This window comes from Sinohyriopsis cumingii, chromosome 1 (assembly GCF_028554795.1).
Source record: "Sinohyriopsis cumingii isolate HCF-2022 chromosome 1, ASM2855479v2, whole genome shotgun sequence".
Classification (NCBI taxonomy): Eukaryota; Metazoa; Mollusca; class Bivalvia; order Unionida; family Unionidae; genus Sinohyriopsis; species Sinohyriopsis cumingii.
The window spans coordinates 94,403,025-94,423,844 of NC_142961.1; the positions used below are offsets into that span (position 1 = coordinate 94,403,025).

General features: G+C 35.2%; 1 protein-coding gene across 2 annotated transcripts in view; it reads left to right on the top strand.

The window, feature by feature from the left end:
- The window catches only part of LOC149807370 (epithelial sodium channel subunit delta-like), a 60,348-nt gene that overhangs the window by 17,727 nt on the left and 21,801 nt on the right, over nucleotides 1-20,820 (top strand). For both annotated transcript variants that reach the window (XM_089965911.1, XM_089965903.1), the window contains exons 2-3: nucleotides 17,312-17,392; nucleotides 18,415-18,503. In XM_089965911.1, the coding sequence (XP_089822037.1) occupies nucleotides 17,312-17,392; nucleotides 18,415-18,503 (170 nt within the window). The remainder of the gene's footprint in view (nucleotides 1-17,311; nucleotides 17,393-18,414; nucleotides 18,504-20,820) is intronic.

Sequence of the window (20,820 nt, forward strand, 5' to 3'; positions counted from 1 at the left end):
TGCTCGGATCATACTTAGAGTACCACGATCAGAGCACATTTCCCCGCTGCTCTGTACCCTACACTGGCTATCCATTCGATCCAGAATCAAACACAAAATTTATTCTCTGTGCTATATTTCACTGTCGGACTCTAGTTCAACATACCTATCTGACCTCACCCATGTGTACACACCAGCAAGATACTTACGCTCCTCTTCTGACAATCGTATACTCATTATTCCCACTATGAAAACGAAGTCATATGGACACACCAGCAAGATACTTACGTTCCTCTTCTGACAATCGATTACTCATGATTCCCACTATGAAAAGAAAGTCATATGGACAGCGTTTTTTTGCATACCAGGGCCCAGCAACGTGGAATGAATTGCCCACTGAACTTAGACACAAAGACACAGTGATCACATTCAAGAGTGCTCTCAAAACTCACTTATTTCGACTGCAAGAATAAACTTAAAGACCTAATAATGTTTCCTACCTGAAATATTCTCAGCCTGTTTTTTATTTTTTAATGTTTTTGTAATTTCATGTTGTTTGTGTTTTGTAATAATATTATTATGTTTCTTATCTTATAGGTGTTGTCTAATGTTGTAAAGCGCTTAGAGCTTCTAAAGATTTGGCGCTATACAAAGTCCTCATTATTATATATATATATATATATATATATATATATATATATATATATATATATATATATATATATATATATATATATATATATATATATATATATATATATATATATATATATTGATGTGACGCAATTTATTGATGTCTGTATGATAAGTAGGATACCACTCTTTATTGCAACGTTGTTTTCTATAAGAACGTAGGGGCCTCGAGCGGCCGAGTGGTCTAAAGCGCTCTCCGTTACGGATCACTGCCATCTCACCTCTGTCTGCGTCGGTTCGAGTCTCGAGAGAGAGAGAAGGAGGAGGAGACAGGAAGGGAGGAATATAGGAAGAATCGTAGTACGGAGAACGCCGGAAGGAGGAAAGGAACTGGCAGAGTAGAACACAGATGATCAGAAACCAAGTACAGGGGAAAGCCATTTCACACTATAATCACGTGATGAAATAGGTTGTTACATGGTCGAGAGGAAGAAGATTGGTTGAGAAAATGATATCGTTTAAATTGTATTAAACTGTTATTCTTTTGAATTTCACCTTTGTGTTCTCAATAATTTAATTCTCGGCATTGCTGACTCAGGGCTTGGAGCTTTACCTCTCTTTGTCACTAATTTCACTTCCTACAAAAACGAGCCAAGGTTCCATAGTAATTTAAATAAAATATTGGGAGCACTCCACCCGAACTCATAGCATAACGTCATAGAACGCCACACGTGTGTTGATATACCATTAAACTACAATCAAAACAACTAGTATACCCACCTTGATAAAGTCATGTAAAGTTTTGTAAACAACTTCTCCAGTTTATTTGTCGTGTCTCTCGGTGTCTTCACCTCATCTCTTGAATATTCGTCTTCGTAATCGTAATCATCGAAGGCAGTATGATTGATCTGTTTGTAATAATCGACAAATCGTTTCCTGCGACCGGACTTAAAGAAAGAAATAAAACTTTATATATATATATATATATATATATATATATATATATATATATATATATATATATATATATATATATATATATATATATATATATATATATATATATATATATATATATATATTTATTTATTTATTTATTTATTTATTTATCGCACAAAAACATATTTGCACCACTCTGAAAAAGGATTTCTTCTCAAAATTTCCCAATTTCTTCACCAAATAAGTCTTTCAGACAAGGGAATATTAATGTTTGGTCATCCTCTTAAACAATTACAGATTTATTTATGCACCGCTTTCTATTATAATTATTTTTTAAATATGCAGAGGAAGGAAAACTACTTGAATATTCGCATTTTGATTTAAAGGCTTCCAGTAAACACGTGAAACAACAAAGAGAAGTAGAAAAGAGTTGTAAAGTCCATCACAGATAACACTATACGAATTGAGCATAGATAACACTATAAGAACTGAGCCAACTTGTTACGTTCATCACAGATATTACTATGCCTACTAAGCCAGTTTGTTAAATCCATCACGGATAACACTGTATCAACTAAGACAGTCTGTTAAGTCCATCACAGATACAACTATAGCAACTAACAGTCTGATAAGTCCAGCACATATAACACTAGGCCGACTAAGCCAATCAGTTAAGTCCATCAGAGAAAACACTATACAAACTAAGACAGTCTGTTAAGTCCATCACAGATAACACTATAGCAACTAACACAGTCTGATAAGTCCAGCACATATAACACTAGACCGACTAAGCCAATCAGTTAAGTTCATCAGAGAAAACACTATACAAACTAAGACAGTCTGTTAAGTCCACCACAGAAAACACGATATGAACTAAGCAAATCAGAGAATTTCATCACAAGAAAACACTTTAAGAAATGATTTGGATTTTTAACGTAGCTTTAACAATTTTTCAGTCATATCGCTACGGTGTCTGCAGTGTGACAGTTTATAGTGATATCTAGCACTGTGGCATCATGCCGCAGACAGTCACATTATCCTTACACCAGGCCGACCAGTCCTAACACTAACCTCTTAATGCTGAGCGCGAAGGGAGGCAGCTGTTAGTAGCATTTTTGTAAGTCTTTGGTATGACTTGGGCGGGTATCGAACCCACGACCTCCCGCATCCGAGGCGGACGCTCTAACCACAAGGCCACCGGAGCGGTAAGACATGTGAAGAATGTTACTCGTCTCCATTCCATTCAAATAACAACAACTTCCAGAAAATTCAGCAAAACCATGCTGACTTCTATATGTTTTGACCATGTTAGTGCGGACGCTCTAACCACTTAGGCCTCCTGAGCGGTCCAAATGCATATTGAATTTAGGTTACTGTTGCTAATCTAAATTGAACGCATGGGGGATCGGTAAAAAGACTTCTAGTGACCGATCAAACAATTTTCAAGGCATTTGAAAGACCTATTTGGCTATTTACACGCAGCGGTGGCGGCACCAATAGAATAATAATAATAATAATAATAATAATAATTATTATTATTATTATTACATAGCAAAGTACACGAAGGGATATTATACTACATAATTTCACTCCTTCAAACAAGTAACTTACTAATGTATAAATTACGAATTCAGATAAACAAGATTTATTTGTACATTTCTATATATCTGGAAATGATATGGGTGGGTTAAATAAACCAAATATGTAAACCAGCTCAGCTTCTTTATATAGAGGATATGAGGTACTAAACTGTATGATCTGCTTATAGGAAAATTAGTTTTTACATCGATGTCTGAGGCAATATTTTCGAAGTGATATTTTTATGCTGAATGTGAGCAATGGAACAGCTTTATTTCCTTTTGTCAACTGAGCTGGTTTACATATTTGGTTTATTTAACCCACCCATATCATTTCCAGATATATAGAAATGTACAAATAAATCTTGTTTATCTGAATTCGTAATTTATACATTAGTAAGTTACTTGTTTGAAGGAGTGAAATTATGTAGTATAATATCCCTTCGTGTACTTTGCTATGTAATAATAATAATAATAATAATTATTATTATTATTATTATTATTATTATTATTATTATTATTATTATTATTATTATTTACGAGCCTACCGGTGCAGGCGTGCTGGAGAGGATGGTACTCCTGCATTGCTGGTGGAATTTCCCAAATAGCCCGCACTGCCGGTGATATTTCCTGGAGTGACCGTGTTGCTAATGGAACTTCCCGAAGAACCCGTATTGCCGTTTGGATTTCCAGAAGTCACGGTGTTGCCGGTGGGATTTCCGGTAGAATTTCCTGAAGTGCCCGTGGTACTGGTGGAATTTCCCACAGGATTGCTGAAGTTTGCTCCTTTAGGGTCTTTAAGCCTGTCAGGGCTCATTTTATAAACGAGATCTTTCAGTTTGTCCGCCTCGGGTCCTTGCAGCAAGTCTAGTTGAGATTTCCTCATTACGTTTACGTTACAAATCGTCACTGCTGGAAACTGAAGATTATCAAAACCTAAGGATATCTTTGTCTGCTTTGGCCACTGGTAATATTGGTTGAATATAGTATACAGATGGAAAACCATGGCCGCAATGGCACCCAGGGTTAAAATGACCCAGATTAAACGAGACCACCAAAACTTGGCACTCTTAATGTACGGCACACCTTGCATAGACGTTTTTTCCGTGAAGCGCACTATTAGCTGCCTGAAGGTCTTCTTCTTTCCTGTGGAATCAATTGATTCGTTAATATCTGTGTTGTCCGCATCAGTTTTGTCTACCTACAACATATGAAAGAAGGATTTCGGTTAATGGGATATTAATTCCTGTGATTGGGCACTTATGGCCATCTTAAGCTAGAATTTGAGTGTAAATCCTGTCACGAACAATATTGTTTCACATCAAAAACTTTTTTGATCAATTGCCTTGCCCCAGACCCTAGATCCATATACAAAAGTTCACACATCAATTGTATGCATTGTGTATGAAAAGAATATTAAAATGAACTGATTCAAACAAAACATGGAGGCAAAACAGCCGTCGAAGCCTGCTTTCAAACTTTGACTCTTTACAAATATAAACGTTACAATAGCACATCAAGAGAATATACACGCAAAACATAGCTTCCCACAATATGCGAAAGCATATTTCAAGGTTGTGCTAATTTCAAACTTATTTCAGCATTTATCAGATTAACAAAGCTGCCTTTATACTTTTGACCCAAAATAATGATTGGTTCTGTAAAAATTACCTTCAGATTATAAGGCCTAAAACTACTACAAATACCTATTGCAAAAACACATCAGAGGTTTCTGAAATAAGATTTTCACAAAAGAATTCTTACTATGCAATAGCGGGAACGTTACAATTTCAAGGTGCTATGATATTTTTCGTATCAGTCATTCAGCAACGTAGATCCAATGTTGTTGCCAGTGCTGGAAGTTTGTTTCATTCATCTTTATCTTAGCCGCAAAAGTGGTTATAAATGTGTACAATTCTTTTCGCCTAAAATATTTTTTTCTGTACCTTTTTCGACCGTTGTGGCACTAGTTGAGTAGATGGCTTCCTACTGTTATTATATATCACAAAAATCACTGTAGAGACTATCATATGACCGGGTTCAGAGTGGGGTACATCCATATTTTAATGTTGATTCTTTTTAGATATGATTTGCACAACAATTACGGTTGTCCCCAATTTCATTTGGAAATTGTATTATTGGCTTGGAACTCTGCTTTCTGATATATTTAAAATCTGAACCCAGTACTTATGAATATGTTCCATGTGCATTCTTCCTAATTCATGAGAACCAAAAGCACGCGATGTGCTTGTTGACTGACCCAGGACAAATTTACAAACTCACTGTGTGTATATTCTATGTCAGGTGCTTCATAATTTGTGTCAAATATGCGAAGGAGGGTATGTACGAAAGATCTGCTAAATTTAGATAAACTATTTTTCAGCGTGTGTATCGCTTTTGCTGCTTGATTGGTCAGAGTTTTCTGACACATGTGCCAAGAACTGTTTGAGGAAAATATACAGCCTAAATATTTATAGTGTGTTTCAGTCGGAAATTCCGTTGGAACAAGGGACCATTTCTCGTAGTAACGTACATAATTCCCTACGGATAACCGTAAATAATCGCTTATAAGACGAGTCCAGCTGCTAACTGCACAAACCAGGATCTACCGTCGTATAATGCGCCGGCAGATCTGGCTCTGTTCAGTTTGTTAAGAGCAATTAGTAGAACAAAGAACATAGACCTGATCTGCTTGTGTCTTGTTTGCAGTTTGACTCGACTTTTTTCAAGTACGTACGGTAAATAATTGTTTTGAGAAATACCGTCTCACTATATTTAAAATTCTTTGGAGCTGAAACTAACTCTCTCTGTCTCTGTCTGTCTGTCTCTCTCTCTCGCCATGACCATTTCCTTATTGCTTAGGGGCAAACACGCTTTCGTTTATGACTTCATCAAACACATACTTAAAACCGTCAATGACCACTTTACACATACTTGTAAAATGCCTGCTTTCGGTTTCAAAATGCTGTCGTTATTATTATTATACATATGTTAACAACATATAAATTTATTAAAATGTTATAAATCTTATATAATGCCTAAGTATTAAGAACATTGAGACATAAAATGTCGAAGAAGTGATGAATCCATTAACTTGCTATTTATGCAGTGTTAAAACGAAGCTAAAACAATCTTTTGTAATGGAGATACTACATTACATTAAAAATTGTATGGATCTTCAGTTCTTGTATAGCACCTAATCTTTAGAAGCTCTAAGCGCTTTACAACATTAGACAACACCTATAACATAAAAAACATATAATGATATGATTACAAAAACAAACACCATGAAATTAGAAAACATAAAAAACATGCAAAGAATATTGAAGGAGGAAACATCATTAGGTCTTTAATTTTGTTCTTGCAGTCGAAATAAGTGAGTTTTGAGAGCACTCTTGAATGGGATCACTGTCTTTGTGTCAAGTTCAGTGGGCAATATATTCCACGTTGCTGGGCCCTGGTATGCAAAAGAACGCTGTCCATATGACTTTCTTTTCATAGTGGGAATAATGAGTATACAATTGTCAGAAGAGGAACGTAAGTATCTTGCTGGTATGTACACATGGGTGAGGTCGGATAGGTATGTTGGACTAGAGTCCGACAGTGAAACGTAGCACAGAGAACAAATTTTGTATTTGATTCTGGATCGAATGGATAGCCAGTGTAGGGTACAGAGCAGCGGGGAGGTGTGCTCTGATCGTGGTACTCTAAGTATGATCCGAGCAGTTGTGTTTTAAAGTTTCCGGAGTAGATATTGAGATGAACCAGACAGAATTGAGTTACAATAGTCCAGTCTTGAATGTAATAATGAACACACAAGTGTTTTAGTGGCATCAGCTGAAAGATATTTGCGAACTGAGCTGATGCGTCTCATCTCAAGATAAGCAGCCTAGCATACGTTCATGACATGTGGGTGCAATGTGAGAGTACTGTCCAGAGTGACACCTAGGTTTCGTACTGATTGTGTGAATTTAATGTTGGTGTCGCTAATATTTATTGTTTGAGGTAAAGGATGTGAATGAGAAAGTATTTGTGTTGTGATCAGAATGGCCTCAGTTTTATCATCATTCATATGCAGCTTGTTACATATTATCCATGATTTCGCGTCAAAAATGCACCTCTCTACACCTTGGATGGTAGCATCAACTTCAGTTGGGTGGCTAGATTTGTATATTTGGGTGTCATCAGCATACAATTGGTGAGACACTGGATGATGATCTATGACACTTGAGAGCGACTGAGTGTACAGAATGAAGAGAACAGGTCCAAGAACAGACCCCTGTGGAACAACACAACATAGATTAACTGGGCTGGAGTGTATTCCATTTGCAGATACAATTTGTGTCCTGTTGACCAAGCAGGACTTGAACGACAGTAAGGCTGTATCATGACTGCCAAATACATGCTGGAGACGGTGAAGTAATATATCATAGTCTATTGTGTCAAATGCTGCAGACAAATAAAGGAGGGTGAGGACTGTACTCGATCCGCTATCTAACGCAGAGAGAATGTCATTAACTAGTTTTAGAAGAGTAGTTTCAGTACTGTGGCAAGGGCGATATGCAGATTGTACATTGCTAAAAAGACTGTTTTAATTCAGATGAGATTCAAGCTGGGATAAAACAACCTTTTCTAAGATCTTTTATATGAATGGGAGTTTAGAATATGTGTGTGTGTGTGTGTGTGTGTGTGTTACTTTATACGTTTGTAGTTAGTAAGCAGCTTAGTTAGAACTCTTTTCGTCCTGTTAACACATGGTGATGCATACAACTTGGCATGGTATATGGTGATTCATAAAAATGGAACGGAAGCTGAAATACATCTGATAAATGTATACATTTGATAAATATTGAATAAGTAACCAGATATCGGGGTGTCTAGATAAACGAAGAATGACATGTAGATGCGAAATCATATAACACGTTTATGCAGTAATACATTTGCTATCCCCACATAAGAACTTCAGCTACTCCGCGTAAAACGGAAGCTATAATATAGATCCCACTGTAACTTTTCATGTAAAATTTCACATTACATTTTTGCCTGATATAGCATTACTGTTGCTTTCCTTTACTCACTGCTTTCCAGCATACCTTTATATCCTATGAAATAATACAAATTCAAACTGTAGAAAGAAAGTTTCGAGTTTCTGTCTCATTTTCGTAATATATGCAGTAAGAAATACTTTCTTCCTCCTCTCCATTTGTGGGAATATTCTAAAGGTTATAAATATTACTGGCTGCTTTCCTTCAATTTATGAGAATATTGCAAATGTTGTAAGTTTCATTATCTCATTTTCTTTCCTTCCATCTGTTTGGCCATTTCAAAGGTTGAAAGTATTGATATTTCCTTTCGATCCGTTTGTGAGAATATGTCAGAGGACGAAAACATTATTATCTCCTTTCCGTCCATTTTTGTGAATATTTCAAGGTTGTAAACATTCCTACTTACATGTTTGGGATCTTTATTGAAGATTAATTTTGATGCAGACAAAACCAAAATAGCTAATACAACTGATAAACATTCTGGATTCTTACTGTATAAGAAACCCATGGCTGTGCAAAAAATAAATAAAAATATATAAATCTCAACAACGCAGTCGTCCACTGTCATGTGATCCTTAGTGTGACCAGGTTGAATGTTTTGAATTTCTTGCTAATATAAATCTTTTCGTACGGAATTATTAATTCATTTTATGTATCCATACTACAACACTGTACTTTGTATATACTAATTGTCCTTAATGCTCATTTTCTTAATTTATAAACTTTTAAGTTCCGAAGTCTAGTACCGCGCTGATCCATTCGTTATGCATGATTCATAAGTTGTTCCTACGAGGCTACAGTATGGGGATATACAAAAAATTAAAGCAGTGTACCACGAATAAATTTGTACCGCAGTATTTTTTTAACATATCGTGATCCGTACCACGGTATACCGTAATTTTTTTATGGACCAACAATTTAAATTTCTGGGACAGGGACAGGGAATTTATTTTGGTTACATTCCTGGGTCTCAAATAGCTGTAAAAAATATCTTGTTCCGATATAAAGAAAGAAAACACCACATTTTATCCATTATGTTATTGTTTTTAAAATAATTTTATTCAGATAAAAGATACTAAAATATCTCAGCTAGAAGGAAATTCTCAGCCCAGTCCCGTCCAGGAAAAGCTTCAGTATCTTACACTTACGGTATATGAATCTGATGTGTGTATGTTAACTGTTGTATAAGTTGTCATCTAATATCATCCTATAAAAATATTTAAAATAAAATAAAATCAAAACAAAATAAAATAAACAGTTGGCAAACATTACAAAGCTTGTTGATAAAAATAGGAAGTGTTGAAACTGGAGCCTACAGTTTACTACCTAAAGAGAAGATAATGATCATGGAGAGCATGTAAATATAAAACATACTCACTAAACAAATTAAAAGTTGTTGGACTAGAGAAATTATGTCAAATTGAAAGAGAAAACGATTGCTTTCTTGAAAATCCTGGGTTGATTCTGAATCTTACAAATGAATACATCAGTAGCTAACGGGGACCATATAGCCTCAGTGGGAAAATACATTCCAGACCCACCCACCCCCGGACGATATAGCTTCAACCTTTATTAGCACACCCTGGGACGATATAGCGTCAAGGGGAATTGAACATGGGGAATATTGGGCCTGTATAGCGTCATGGGAAAGTGGGGTTGTTGAATAGCGATAATAGGAATGGAACAGGTGAGATGACGTCACGGTACTGAACATTGATAACAATGCAGCAAGGGATTGACCTGAATACGCGCTAATCTAGGGAGATGCAAATACGAGAGATTTGGACATATACTTATATAATAATAATAATAATAATCAGAACTTTGTATAGCGCCTAATCATTAGAAGCTCTAAGCGCTTTACAACATTAGACAACACCTATAACATAAAAAACATATATAATGATATGATTACAAACACAAACACAAACACCATTAAATTAGAAAACATTTTAAAATTTAAAAAAAAAACAACAAAACAAAAACATGCTGCGAATATTTAAGGTAGGAAACATTATTAGGTCTTTAAGTTTGTTCTTGCAGTCGAAAAAAGTGAGTTTTGAGAGCACTCTTGAATGTGATCACTGTGTCTTTGTGTCTAAGTTCAGTGGGAAATTCATACCACGTTGTTGGGCCCTGGTATGCAAAAGAACGCTGTCCATATGACTTCGTTTTCACAGTGGGAATAATGAGTATACGATTGTCAGAAGAGGAGCGTAAGTATCTTGCTGGTGTGTACACATGGGTGAGGTCGGATAGGTATGTTGGACTAGAGTCCGTCAGTGAAATGTAGCACAGAGAACAAATTTTGTGTTCGATTCTGGATCGAATGGATAGCCAGTGGGGAAGTGTGCTCTGATCGTGGTACTCTAAGTATGATCAGAGCAGCTGTGTTTTGAACTTTATGAAGTTTTTGGAGTAGATATTGAGATGAACCAGACAGAATTGAGATACAATAGTAAAGTCTTGAAAGTACTAATAAACACACAAGTGTTTCAGTGGCATCAACTGAAATATGTTAGCGAATGGAGATGATGCGTCTCAGCTCAAGATATGCAGCCTTGCATATGTTCATGACATGTTGGAGCAATGTGAGAGTACTGTCCAGAGTAACACCTAGGTTTCATACTGATTGTGTGAATTTAATGTTGCCGTTGCTGATATTTATTGTTTGAGGTAAAGGATGTGAATGAGAAAGTCTTTGTGTTGTGATCAGAATGGCCAGAAATGCACCTCTCTACACCTGGGATGGTATCATCAACTTCAGTTGGGTGGCTAGATTTGTATATTTGGGTGTCATCAGCGTACAATTGGTGAGACACTGGATGATGATCTATGACACTTGAGAGCGGCTGAGTGCATAGAATGAAGGGAACAGGCCCAAGAACAGACCCCTGTGGAACACCACAACATAGATCAACTGGGTTGGAGTGTATTCCATCTGCAGACACAATACACAATTTGTGTCCTGTTGACCAAGTAGGACTTGAACGACAGTAAGGCTGTATCATGAATTCCAAATACATGCTGGAGACGGTGAAGTAATATATCATGGTCTATTGTGTCAAATGCTGCAGACAAATAAAGGAGGGTGAGGACTATAATCTTTCCTCCATCCAACTCAGAGAGAATGTCATTAACTAGTTTTAGAAGAGTAGTTTCATGTGGCAAGGGCGATATGCAGATTGTACATTGCTAAAAAGACTGTTTAAATTCAGATAAGATACAAGCTCGAATAGAACAACCTTTTCTAAGATTTTTGTATATGAATGGGAGATTAGAAACTGGGCGGTAGTTCTTTAAATCGTTATTGGTTTCTTCAGCAGAGGCTTTACAATGGCAGTTTTGAAAAATGATGGGAATTCCACTGATGAGAGAGAGGTATTAATAACATCAGTTAGTGAAGGCAATACTGGATCTAAGCACTCAAGCAGCAGTGATGTTGGAATTGGATCAAGTTCACGTGACTTTGGTGCACTCTTCATCAGGATTGTACGTACGAAATTCATAGAGACAGGTTCAAATGCTGCTAATGGTTGCCGCTCAAATTATGTATCCCAACTGTATGGTGACGACGAATATATATATATATATATATATATATATATATATATATATATATATATATATATATATATATATATATATATATGTATATATATATATATATATTCTTAATCTCATTATTCTGAACAATATCGCAACAATCGGACGCATTTCTGTACATTACACTCCTACAAGTGTACACAATTATTCAAATATCCATATTATTTCATTTTTCACACTGCAACCATTTCCAAAGTTACAATTCAATTCAGCAGTTGCAAAATCTAGAATATCATATGAATAAATACACTAGTTTACTACGAAGTAATCAAATAGCGAATTACAATATTAATTCTGACTACGAGCTAGCAATCTACATAATCATAACTCATTTCTCAAGTACGCATGTAAATTAAACAATACAAAGGTAATTCTACGTACTAACGATTCTAGTAAGTAAATATACATATCGCACATAATTACAATTACAATGCCGTAACTTTCTGGAACAATCGAGCAAATAAATCACTGACCTTTACGAAGCTTTCTGTCCTTAGAATGTACTAAGGGTTTTGCTTTTTTTGGGGGGGGGCACCAGACAGATGCCCCCCCCCCGCCACTTGTCCAAAAAAATAAAAGATGTGTTATGTGTAATTGTGTCCCCCTCAAATGTGTTGTTTGTCTACTTTATTCAAAAGAATTTCGGTCAAAAAGATTTTTAAGATTTTTGACGGGGTATTTTTAATTTCCCTAGTGTATTCTATAGGGTTGTTCATCCGAATAGATTTCCATCACCTAACTCGGGATTCCTTCCCTATTCTTTTTAGTTGACAATGGCTAGAGGTCTCCTAATATCCCATGTGTGCTATTTATGTATATGCTATATTGTATGTATGCTATACTTTGTTTTTGTGTCGGGATAGCCATCTATTTAAAATTTTTCCCAGTTGTTCTAAGATCCTTATTATTGGGTCAAATTTTTAAAATTTTACTTATTTAGTCTGGTTAGATAATTTTGAATTTTGGGCAAAGTAACAGTGTACTAAGGTTTTACAGAAATTTTTTTTTCCTAATATATCACGAGTGCTATATGATGTGTTGTTCTTCGCATTACTAGTTTTGGGAAATGAGGTCAGCTGTGTTCAGGTGGTGTTAATACTCTCTTTATTTTTTATGTATATCTCCCAATTCGAATTAGGCCGCCCCTTTTTATTTATTAGTTTATTGCCACAAAATTTCTAAAGGGTTTAAATTCCCATTTAAGGGGGAAAATTCTGTACAGTAAGGGAGCTGTACAGTAGGAAGGTATTACTATAAGAGGAGAAAGATTTGGAACTTGGTTTTCGTGTATTGTTGTGTGAGTGTATTCCCTATGGGGACGTTTTTTCGGACTCTTTCATAGGCCTGTTCACTTCGCGTGGCGCCATGTGACATAGCCCTATGATGTCATTATCACGTACTTTTCCCCATAGGGGTCCCTGTTCCCCATCTAAATAGTAATTTGATTTTAGGATAGACCCATAAAGGCAGACAAAGTACTTGAAAAAATTTAATTAATTAAATTTTTGAAGAAAAAAAGAAGAAAAAAGAAAGAAAAAAAGAGAAAAAAATTAAATTTTTATTTTAAATTTTAGTTAAGTTAATTGATTATCCTTGATTTTAAATTAATTTAGTTATCGAAACATTTTGTTACGTTCATACAAAAAATAAATATTGTTATCACTTGGCCACATGTCTTCATTGTTGTAATTATATAATCCGTAACTTGTTTATCAAAATTTCCATCTAAATATAATAACTGATTTCTTTTATACTTATCTTTTTTGTATATTTCCATTATTAATTTAATCCTATCTTGTTTTCTGGTCTCACACTGTGCTATGGCATGATATTTGGTAAAATTGGCTACTTTGCACATAGGGCATTTCACATTAATTCGTATCATCCTCTTTCTCATCGCTACTTCTCCAGTCAGCCATGACTTATGGAGGTATTTGAAGAGCATACTCTTTATTTTCATTGAGTCGATGGTGGCCCAGTGGCCCCAGACCCTTTCCCAATTTACCCCTATATTTTCTTCCTCTACTTTATTTTTTATCCTATAGGTTAAATTTTCTCTAATCCAATTATATGTTTTTTTTGTATCAATTTCCCATATTTCTTTATTTTCCCTATATTTGCATAATAGTTCTTTATGCCTCTAAATGTTCTTGGCACCTCTAGTTTTTTCACTAGTTTATTATTTTTATAAACATCCATCCTTTTTTATTGAAAAACCAAACCAATAAATATATAAAGCCTCCCAAGGAGTTGACGGTTGGCTTTTTAGATATTTGAATCTATTTAAAATATTTGTATATTTTATTAAGATGGGACTTGGTAAGGCCAGTCCTTCCCATTTTTAGATCTATATAAAGTATATTTTTTACATAGTGTGTTTTAAAGTTCCATATATATATATTATAATTCCATTATCTATTTTATCCAGTATTTTGTTCGCTATATCTACAGAGTTTAGAAGATAATTTAGGTTTGAATATAAATAAATTTTTGCTACTTGCGTGCGCTCCATTAAGCAAATTGGCGTAAGTGTCCAGATTTTGACATTTTCATTTATTTGTTTTGTCACCTTTTTACAGTTTTCTTTTTCTTCGTTTTTCCCGAAGAAAATTCCTAATGTTTTTACTGTGTCCTTAAGTAGGTGCTAGGTAATCCATGGTGATTTCCCCTCCAGTTTCCTATTTTTAATATTTCTGTTTTTTTCATGGTTAATTTTTTATCCTGATGCTTTTCCAAATGAATTATATTCCTTTTCTAAGTGTTTAAAAGAATTTGGATCCTTAATAAAATCGGTACAATCATCTGCGTGTTGGAGCATCTTAGATTCCTGTTTTAAATTCGGAATTTTGATACCTTCAATTCCTTTGTTGCTTCAAATTTTTATGCTTAGAATTTCAATTGTTATTACATATAATAGCATCGACAGTGACAGCCTTGCCTCATTGATCTTTGTATTTCAAATTTACCCGTTATGGCCCCATTTACCTGTACCCTTGCAGATATGTTGGTGTACAGGATTTTGGTCCAATTTAGAAAATTGTTTCCAAAACCAAATTTTTCTAATACTTTTTGTATGTAGTTATGTTCAATTCTATCGAACGCTTTTTCCTGGTCGAAAGGTACCATAGCACATTTCGCACCTGTTTCATTAATAAAATCAATTATGGTTTTTATGTTTAAAATGTTACTTTGTATGTTTCTTCCTTTTCCCCCACATGTTTGATTTACATTTATTATTTGGTTTATTCCTTTTTTAATTCTATTTGCAAGTATCCTACTTAATATTTTATAGTCTGTATTTAGGAAGGAGATGGGTCTCCAATTTTTTAAATCTTCCTTATCTCCCTTCCCTTTATATATAATTGTAATTAGCCCTTCCCTCATTTAATCGGTCATTGTATCATTTTTAAGTAATATATTATTGTACAAATTTTCAAGAATCGGCGCTACCTCACTTTGGAATTTTTTATAGAATTCCGCCGTGAGGCCATCTCTTCCAGGTGATTTTCCTTTCGCTGACTCCTTAATAGTTTTTTTAATTTCTTCCGCTGTTATAAATTCGTCACACATGTGCCTGTGTTCTGACGTTATTTTCTCACATTCAATTTCATCTAAGTATTTCAAAATTTCCTTATCATCTATTTCCTGTGCTGTGTATAATTTTTTATAATATTGTCTTATCATTTATATTATTTCTAATTTTTCTTTAACTTCTTTTCCATTTTCACATAGTTTTTCGATAGTTTTCCCACCCCCTCGTCTCATTTCTTCTCTCTTGTATAATCTTTCTGCTTTTGTATAAATACTGTTATATTTTCCCGCCCTTATGATTTTCCCATTTTTTTCCTCTTTTAGAATTTGATTTAATTTTTTTTTTGTGTATTCTTTCTTTGTTTTCTCTGTTAATGTTATGTTTTTAAGTCTAACGTTTAATTCCTCTTTCTTCCATTGTTTTAATTTTTTACTCTTTCTTGAGTGGTAGATGGCTATTTCTTTTATTTTGTTTTTAAGCATATCCCAATCTTGACTTATTTTACTAAATTCTTTCCCAGATTCATGTTTTATTTGGACAAGTCCCATTTTAATTTCGTTGATAAAATCTTCTTCTTCTAATATTTGGTTATTGAGCTTCCACGATCCTTTCCCCCACTTTTCCCTATAGTTTGTTTTCATTTCTAAAGTGACTAGTTTATGATCTGATATCTTAAAATCAATTATTTCTGCCTTTGTATACATATTTTCTTCAAATTTGGTAACGTAAAATTGGTCTCTTCTAAGGGTTTTCCCGCCAGTTCACGAGTGGCTTCCTCGGAGTATATTGCTGCTTGAACAGTACGATGGCTTAGAATCACTAATTCGTTCCCAGCCCAAATGACTGTTAAATTCTGGTTCGAATTGATGGCCCCACCCTTCCTCAGTTCCGATTGGATATCAATTCTACCCCAGTCGGTCCACTTAACAGACGAGCCTCAGGCCATCTGTCAACGCGGGGAGATTTACAACAGCATCAAGGGTCCTTTGTTCTAGAACAAAGCTTCCGACGTCTACATGTGAGTTTTGACACCCAACGAAGCTGGGCTCTTGTACAAACACGAATTGCTACGATAGCCGCAGGGTCTACATGTACACATGGCTGCTAACCCATTCCTTTGTTCCTGACTTACGCAATCGCGGGCAGGCAAACGTGACAACATGGAATACTCGACAGTGACGAGTCTATTAGAGTGCAGTATTTTATTACATTCACGCATCACCGCAGCCGAATCGGGATGTTCTGGGCAGTATTCGAACTTCCAAATAATTGATTGCGCCGAGCCGGAATGTCTCCTAGCAAATCTCTGTGTCACAGAGAGAGAGACAGACAGAGAGAAAGAGATTTTTCCTCAGTCTCGTCAGAAAAATGCTAAACACTAACATTGTAGTTCCACCCTGTTGAAATTGTTGAAATCTGGAAATAATTTTATACATCTTAACATCACGATCTGATATTTGTGGCCTGAAACTAGTAATTTAGATTTTAAAAAATGGTCAATAATATAGCTCTACTTATGTGAACTTTTGATTCGAAAATCTTTTATGGCCTGTTTGTTTGACTAATAGTGTAAATACTGTCTATGGTTTTTGCGTGTTTGGTTTGATATTGACGGGTTAATAGCTCAACATAATGAACGCATAGAACGCATCATCTATATTTGTTATGTTTAATATATCACATCTCCAACGTTTGTTTATCATGCCGCCGCCGCTCCCATCCTGTCAAACACAATGTGACTTTTTGCTGCAGAATGTCCCCCTTCCCTAACCGTATGAAGTTTAACATAAACCACTATTGACTTTCCCTTCAAGTGTTTCTATTCAAAAATGGATGCAGTTTTAATTTTTCCTTGTTATAGGTTAAACAGGAATATCACACCAGCAATACTTCATTGATGTGACTTATTTCTGAGCTTTCTAGCCATAATAAAGGTTGCAAACTTTCATCATAAAATTTGAATTCAAATCATTTTCAATGCATCTCAATTTCCCTTTCAGAGACCAAAGAGCCAGTGCAGGACATAACATCACGGACATGCTTATTAGCTGTAGTTTCAACGGAAGAGAATGCTATGGCAGGTATGGCGCAAAAGTTCTTATAATTCCAATTCACTTGACACTTTCTAGCTTATAAATGATGATAAACTGGTATGTTTTGTTTTGCTTTAATTCCTGTATTAAATTAAAAAGCAAGATATCCAGTTTAAATATACTTTCTGGAACAATATATTCAGTGTATTGCCTCATTTTGAAACGAGCATATAAAGATTCTGTCTTGCATCTGTGAAGCATCGCAGTGGGTTTCTGTCACCTTGTTCTCTGCTACTATGATAATCGATATTCGATTTTACCTGAAAACACTTTTCTCATGTGTACTATTTTATTTTACCGGTGATGTTTCTCAATGTGCATTCTTTCTTTCCTAAAAACGTTTATTCAAAAACAAATTCACATAACGCTTAGGTTTTAACCACTTCAGACAATTCATCATATCGGTTCTATTCCATTAGTTTTTTTTCTGTGCTACTCTAATCCGTTCTTACGGGAAAGGGGAGCTCATTCCTCGACATGGGCGGAGGGGGCTTATTCTTCAAAAGAATAGATACAGTAACAGTCGTTGGAAAATAAAAGCTGAAGGTTTGATAATCCTGTATGATTATATAATCCGAATTATATGCATGATAAGGAAGATGAGTTTGAAACATGTTAGAAGTTATGCAATTTATTTTGTTTGAAGTGTAAATACAGATGTTTTATAAATATCTCATACAATTTATTTTCTGCAAATCTTTATGTCTTTTAAAAGCTGATCGAATAAATGCACATGTCGTGCAACAAATATCTAGAAAATATCGGAATATTGGAATATCGCGTTCAAGAACCGTTTTATTGTATATTGCATAATAGACAACGTTTTCTTTAGACTGTAACTGTGTACATATGTGGCCATGGTAGCTGGCTTTCATAGTCAGCATTTATACATAAATGAAAAAAACGTTATTCAAGATAAAAGTATGAAGTCTGTAAGAAAAATCAACATTTGACGTGTTCTGGACGAAACAAATTTCTGTACTAAAACTACTTTCAATTTTTAATTTCAGAAACTTCACATTATATCAGACATCTGAATACGGTAACTGCTGGACACTGGATTCCGATAAACTGGTTGTCAGATCTGGGCCGAGTGCAGGTATCTCACATACACGCACGCACATACATACATACATACATACATACATACATACATACATACATACATACATACATAAACACAAATACACATTTAATTGGGGGTCATTCTAGAACCTGAAGTAGAAATTTGCGTTATATTGTTACATTGTTAGAAGTTCTTAGTCGTAGATGAACACACTATGCGTTCTTTTTCTGAGCGCTCTTTCTTCATGTCCTCTTTTTTCTCGAGACACGCTGAAGACCAGTGTCCGTTTTCTTAACATTAGTAACAGGTATTGTAACTTTTGGCTCTCTTTTCTCCTGTCTTAGATTTCCATGTCTTGACCTTCTGGACATTCTGGATCCCAATGTCCTTTGTCTTGATAAACAAAGCTGGTAACTTGACCTTTACCTCTAAAGGAATAGTCAGAAGACTTACTTTAAGTGTGCTTTTGTATTACAATTGCAAATCTCTGACCAGAATTGTGACCTGTTTTTACCCAGTTGGTTGATTGTTTTGGGTAGAGTGGGGTCTCCATATATTGGTGGAGAGGGTGTACTCTACTCAAATCAAATTGTGAATCATCATGAAAAGATTAGGCCATTCCAAGGAGAAAAAAACTGAAGCCAGGACACGACGACTTTTGACGTCACCTCATGCGCCAAGAGAAGTATTAGCAATATTTCACGCTAACGATTTTGAAGAAGACATGAGTGATCCTGAACCAATCCAGCTACATCCACTATACGACTGAGGAAAAAAAAATACAGCTATTATTGCGAGAGAAAAAAAACATGACAACGGATTTGGAGAGAGATGTCGTGGCTAGTTAAGTTCTAAACGTTGCATTCTTAAAAGAAAAGAAAGAAAACATGCTGGCAGACATTCGTCAGTCCATCATGTTAAGTACAACATTGCATGAAACAATTCTTACAACAGAAAAGAAGAGCTTGGGAATTACTGAGAGTGTGTGATGCATATTGACATACTTTTAGAATGAATAACCAAAAGTCACACATTTATCTCTAAATGGCCAAGTTCACTGATTAGTGCTACATTCGAAGATATGATAATGAACTTGATGAAGTATTACATAACGATGAGAATAAGCATAATAAGTAACATATAGATTTAATCATTTTATTTTACTTTGAATTTCCACAATAGACTGGAATTCATATTCATAATTCTTGTGTGACTCATCGCTTTTTTGATAAGCACATTCTAGAACCTTTATTGCATTGCTGTCTGAATTGTGGCCTGAGTCCAGGAGAACGAGAAAATATATTTCGGGGCTCTTGTATTTTTCGGATTTTGCTGACTATATTATATACCACATCGTTGACATTTGGAGCAAATAAGAGGTACATCATTAAGGTAACTGTCATCGATATATAATTTCCAACAGTTACGTGAACGGAGCCTAGTTCCTTTACATGAAAGTGGGAAGCATACAGATGAGAGATTTCGTGATTTATCTGGATATTCCTTTCCATTTGAGTACAATGCCTACAACATTTGGAATAACAAAAATGACTAAAAGCTCTTTTCACACCTTTTTATACCCAAGTCAATCAACACGGCGTGCTACGGCATTTGCCTGAAGTTCACTACTACAACGCCGACGTTATGTGAGCATCACAATGAGTACTTTCTCCTCTTGGTACCAAACTCACTCTTCGTTCCTATTTGATTTTAAAAAGAAGTATTGAAATAATATCGATATGATGTGGACATTTGACGAAGTAGATTTAACACATTTCGACAGTTATTGATGAAGGTATCGATCTCTTGAAAGAAGCATCGACCATTGCTAAAGCGCTTGGATTAGTCTACCGAAATGTTTTCATGCCATAAACAAATTATATGTACTATATGAATCCTATCTCTATGTCTGCCGTCGATATTCCGCAAACTATCTGCGCTGGCTCCATTAATTGTGTGAAACTCAAGACATGTGATACAGCATGAAAGAAACGGTTGATTAAAGAAAATTAGAACTCTTTCCGTTCATGATTTGTATTTAGAAAACCCACAAATGTTATACGAATTTCAACGATGATGTTTCATATGCGTCATACTTGTTTTCCTCAACGAGACCTAAAACTAATTTTCTCAGATTTCACCATGGAGGAGTACGACCAAACATATACACTTGGCCAGAATTTTGAAAGTCAAGGATACCAAATGATATACATGTTGTAACACGACTACGATCGCCGCTTGAAAACAAATCCAAAATTTAAACGCATCATATAGGATTACGATCTGGCAGACATGGAACCTTGAAAACCACAAGAAAGTTTTGTGAGAGGACTAACCAGTGCTGCAAGCT